This window comes from Apodemus sylvaticus, chromosome 10 (assembly GCF_947179515.1).
Source record: "Apodemus sylvaticus chromosome 10, mApoSyl1.1, whole genome shotgun sequence".
Classification (NCBI taxonomy): domain Eukaryota; kingdom Metazoa; phylum Chordata; class Mammalia; order Rodentia; family Muridae; genus Apodemus; species Apodemus sylvaticus.
Genome location: NC_067481.1, coordinates 50,706,162 through 50,711,505, shown reverse-complemented (window position 1 = coordinate 50,711,505; position 5,344 = coordinate 50,706,162). Strand labels below are relative to the sequence as shown.

The 5,344-nt window shown below is 36.8% G+C and overlaps 1 protein-coding gene across 1 annotated transcript; it reads right to left on the bottom strand.

Moving 5' to 3' along the window:
* Positions 1–1,080: 1,080 nt before the first annotated feature.
* On the bottom strand, positions 1,081–2,031 carry LOC127694388 (olfactory receptor 1468-like). The gene has a single exon (XM_052195934.1). It carries the CDS (start codon positions 2,029–2,031, stop codon positions 1,081–1,083), a length of 951 nt encoding a protein of 316 aa, XP_052051894.1.
* Positions 2,032–5,344: the final 3,313 nt, after the last annotated feature.

Below are 5,344 nucleotides of genomic sequence, written 5' to 3'. Positions count from 1 at the left end.
TCCTTCTTGGGAGTCATTTGATATGTGAATTGTGTCTTGGGTATTCAGAGTTTCTGAGCTAATATCCACTTATCAGTGACTGTATTCCATGTGTGTTCTTTTGTGATTGGGTTACTTCACTTAGGATGATATTTTCCAGAATATCATCTGAAATATCTCCTAGTGATATTATACTGTGCACATAAATTAGTGATTTGTCCAGGTATTATTACATAGAATTCTTCTGACACCAATAGAGCAGATGTCGAGATCCATTGCCAAACATTATACAGAAAGACAGTATAAATTGAAGTATCCCACTGTGTCCCTCTCCTCAGAGATGGGTTAACCCTTTGGAAGAGGGGGAGAAAAGATTGTAGAAGTCAAAGTGTTTGTAGGATACCAGGACATGGTACTACTAAATTAGCTAAACAGTTGCTCACATGGGTTCCCAAAGCCTGGGTCCTGTAGGGGTATCCATAATGTCCTCTGCCTATACATTAGGGCTGTTAACTTGCTGTTTTGTGGAACTACAAACAGTGGTTTCTGGTTTTGTCTCTGAATCTTTTCCCTGATCTTAAAAGTTTTTCTTCCTGCTGTGTTGTCTTGGCTATTGTACATACAAGGGTTTTCACCTTTTCTTATTGTATCTTGTTTTGTAGTATTTAGTTCTCTTCTCTTTGAGGACAGCTGTTTGCAGAAGAGGAAAATGAGAGGGAGTAATTTGGAGTAGGGGAGGTAGGAGGGAACAAAAGGAGTGGAAGGAGAGGATACTGTGCTTGGCATATATTGTATGAGAGGAAAATCTATTTTCTATAACAATAAAAAGAATGTAAGGGATAGAATCAGATAAAATATTAGTTATTACCTTATGATTTTCTAGAATCACACATTCAAGACTTAGGATAGCATTACTGAGTCACCAAGGTCCCTTTCTATAACTGAACTACTGGGTAAAACTTTTCTTTGCAAATATGATTATTATGTACTATGTTCTTGTATGTGAGTCCCCTTAGTTGGATATATTTTGTAATATTAATATCAGTGTATTCACTAAAATGTAAATAAAATCCTGGTGTTACCAGGCCCTTGTGAGAATACTTACCAGCAAAACAATACCTTTATTGTTTTGCTGGTTAGTATTCTCACAAGGGCCTCTTTTATATCTCTGTTCCTCAGGCTGTAGATGAAAGGGTTCAGCATGGGAGTTACCACTGTGTACATCATGGCCATGGAAGCCTCCTTTACTGTAAAGTTATTAGCTGATGGGCATAAGTAGAGACCAATAATTGTCCCATAGAACAGTGAGACCACAGACAGGTGGGAGCCACAGGTGGAGAAGAACTTGTGGATGGCTTGAGTAGATGAAACCTTTAGAATGGAGAAGAAAATACGTACATAGGACACAACAATGAGTAAGAAAGGGATGACCATAAGGGGACCTCCCAAGAAAAATATCATAAGTTCATTTATATAAATATCAGAGCAGGCCAACTTGAGCAGTGCAGATATGTCACAGAAAAAGTGGCGGATCATATTGTCCTCACAGAATGACAATGTAGCCAAGAGTAGAGTGTGCAAAAGGGAATACAGCACAGTAAATCCCCAGGATATCATTACCAGGTTCTCACAGAGTGTGGGGCTCATGATGCTGGTGTAATGAAGTGGATGGCAGATGGCCACATAGCGGTCATAGGCCATGATCGAGAGGAAGAAGATTTCCAGGCTTCCAAAAAGACTCGAAAAGTACATTTGTGTCAGACAGCCAGCATAGGAGATGGATGTGTCTTGGTTCTGCAAGTTCTGCAGCAACTTGGGCATTGTGACAGAGGAAAAGCAGAGGTCAGAGAAAGACAAGTTGCTGAGAAAGAAGTACATGGGTGTGTGGAGATGAGAGTCCAGTAGAATGAGGATGATGATGATGAGGTTCCCCAGGACAGTGGTGAGGTACATGGCCAGGAACAGGGTATAGAACAGGTGCTGGTGCTCTGGGGGAATGGGCAGGCCCAGGAGGAGGAACTGAGCAATGAGAGTTTTGTTGTGCATTATCATTCTTCCTCTCCAGTATCCTAATGAGAAAATATCAGATCCTTTAAAATTAAAAAAATACATACATATCTAGGGTATATATTCTACAACAGTGGATCTGACCATCTTCCTAGAAATTATAATTTTAGAACTCCAAATATCTGTAGTCACTACAGTTTTTAATTATTATTCTTAACTTTTCTTTAACAGATTTTTGTTTCTAAATCTTTTATAAACACCACCAAGCACTTCTAATGAGAGAAAAAATTGACTAATTATTTCCTCCCATGCTTAATTGTTTGTAATTTGCTCTTTGCAATTTTATACTGTAAAACTTTATCAGGACCTCGTCTTGTCTTTACCAGAATACAGAAGCAGACTCAGTTCATGTTCTTGTTCTCCTGTCTCCCAAACCATCTCACCTTCTTCAACATGCTTCATTTAATCTGAAGCATTTAAACAGAGGGGTTCCTTCACACCTTTTCTGATTTATTCTTCAGATTACCACTGTTGCTGTGAGGATAAGAACAAAGTTTATATCAGGGACACAAATACTCTTTTGTTATCTCACAGTTGTCAGTGGTACATCCCATATGGTACCGCATGCTTTCCTCTCATAATTCAATGCTGGATCAATCTCTTAACAACCCACATTTTAGAGTTGCTAGTTCTCTTGCCTTTCATGTCCTCCACTCCATTTTTCTTTCATTTTATTGCTTATCACATACACAGCTAAATTTACCCTGTCCTCCCATACTTCATGAGACCCTCAGCCATGCTTCATAGCATCTTATACTTATATCCCATGTGCTCAATACTTTGATTATGTCTATAAATTATCTTTCTATTAATTGTAAAATATATGAAGGAGAGGCCACATATGTCTTCATACCATTTGTTTGTTTACAATTACTCATAATCTCTAACTAAGATCAATACCTATCATATTGCATGAATTTGGCCAGTGAATATCTGTTTCCTGCAGCTCAAATGATTTGATTAATCTCAGTGCAGAAAATTCATGTTTAAATGTAAATACTTGAATATTTAACACTAAATTTTATACTCCTTAATGAGTGTGAGAGATCTAACATTTGTTTTTAGTGTTCAGATGAATCCTTTGTTTCACTTCTCAGAAGCATCAATGACTACAAATCAAATCCATATGCTTTAATCCTGAAAATGTAATTGATTCTCATATGGAACACAAACAGAATTATATATTTACAAATTTTAAAAATAAACATCAAAATTACTTTGAATCTTAACTTGAGATTCCTCAGACATTTATTCAATATTTGATGTTTAATTTATCATCAAATGGGTTAAATTTAATACTAATTTTTAAATAATTCTATTCGATATGCATATATTCTCTAAATGTCATTAAAATGTGTGGACATTGAGTTAATAAGAAACACTCCATCACATGGTGAGTTTCATAAAAGCAGTTGAAGGATTTAGGTGGAAAAATAGAGTTCTCTACAGAAAAAGTTTTCATCTATTGCCTTAGATACAAGTCTCTAACCTCCACTCTTCTCCGGGATTCCAGTGTTCTAGACAGTTGTTCTTCAAATATTGTCATATAAGTCTCTAGCATCAGTCTGTGTCCTAAGTCACATACAAGGGAACAGTCTCTCTCTCTCTCTGTCTCTCTCTCTGTCTCTCTCTCTCTGTGTCTGTCTCTGTCTCTGTCTCTGTCTCTGTCTCTCTCTCTCTCTCTCTCTCTCTCTCTCTCTCTCTCACACACACACACTGTGATTCTTGACAATTGTGGATAATTTGAATCTAAGATGAACCTCAAAGTTAACAAAACAGGAGAAAAATCAATAGATTTCAGCAAGATTTCCTGAAGTGTTACAACCTATTCTGAGAGTTGACATATTCACAGACTGACAATATTTATCTTAGCTATATTCAAAGCTTTTACACATTGTGGATAAACATTAGAGAGGGAAAACCATATAAGAAAAAAAGTCATGAACCATTTAAAAAGATATGCTCCTTGTGTATCCCAGGGTGGCATAAGAAAAAACTGAACAATACTCCATACTGTCCTTCCTGAGCTCTGGAATGACAGGAGTGTGCCACCAAGACCAGTTTCTGCTTCTTCAGTAAATAAACAGTGCCTTTGTGCTATGTATACAAAGATCAGAAGCCTGAGAAATCTCTATTAACTGTTACAACTGATGTGACAATAGACTTCATACATTCTTTCGAAGTTTAAACCACAGTTCTCAAATGAAATAGTACAGGAGAATCAGAGGGGACATGTTTCTAAAATTTGTTACACCCTTCTATCAAATGTTACCTCTGATGGACTGCATTTAGTAGTAATCTTATACAAGTAAAACAACTTTATGAACTTGGGCAGATAAAATTAATCATTATCTTGGGAAGGACATTGTTCAGATGTTTGCACAGACACCACAGGATAAAGTCTAATATAATACCCTTCAGCACAACTGCTATAAACTCCATCTTAGTTTAAGTGCTCTAGTGTTGAAATGGTTTAATATTGAAAGAAAAATATAATTAATAATTATAATGAAAGAGGTTACATGAGGACCATCAAACAAATACTTTTACAGTGTGATGAAGTCTTAGAAGACAGAGAAAAGAAATATGTTATCATGCCTGAAAAACTGTCCTGCATCATGCTTGAAATTTATGTGGATTCACCGAAACACACCTGCTTATTTTCCTAACTAAACAGCACTCCTGAGGCTGAGTCCTAGTTTCTGGTTGATGATCCTGCTCACCTTCATTTATTTGCAGAGAACATTAGCAGCCTCTGTACTCATCACCTATCTGGACCATCCCTGCACACATCCCTGTACTCATCACCTATCTGGACCATCCCTAGGCCTCAAGTGCCCAGCATCCCAGGGGAGTCCAGATCCTGCATATCTCATTAAGTAAGGCTAGTAATTACTTAGGACCTTTCTCAAACCAATTATACAGGGATCTTTAGTGAAGACCAATTATGGCCACTGATCCCTATTTCCTGTACTTAAGATAGAATTTAAATACAAGCAAGACTAATTAAAAATTATCTCCAACAAGAAAACAAAAAAAAATCATGAAGATGCCTAGTCCTTTCATATTTGGGTAATGAACATAGTTTCTGTTGATTGCAGCTCACTTTGTTAGTAGGGAAAGGGAAGAAGGGTGACTGCACCCCATATCAAATTATCAGGAATTTTTTCATTATAAATGACTTAAAGTGTCTCATGTACAGCAAAAATTTACACAAACATAAGTTGTTTTTATATTTTTGAATGTGAGAATAGTCTTTATCAGCCAAGCCATGTTAACAACCCATCCTATGGTAGAT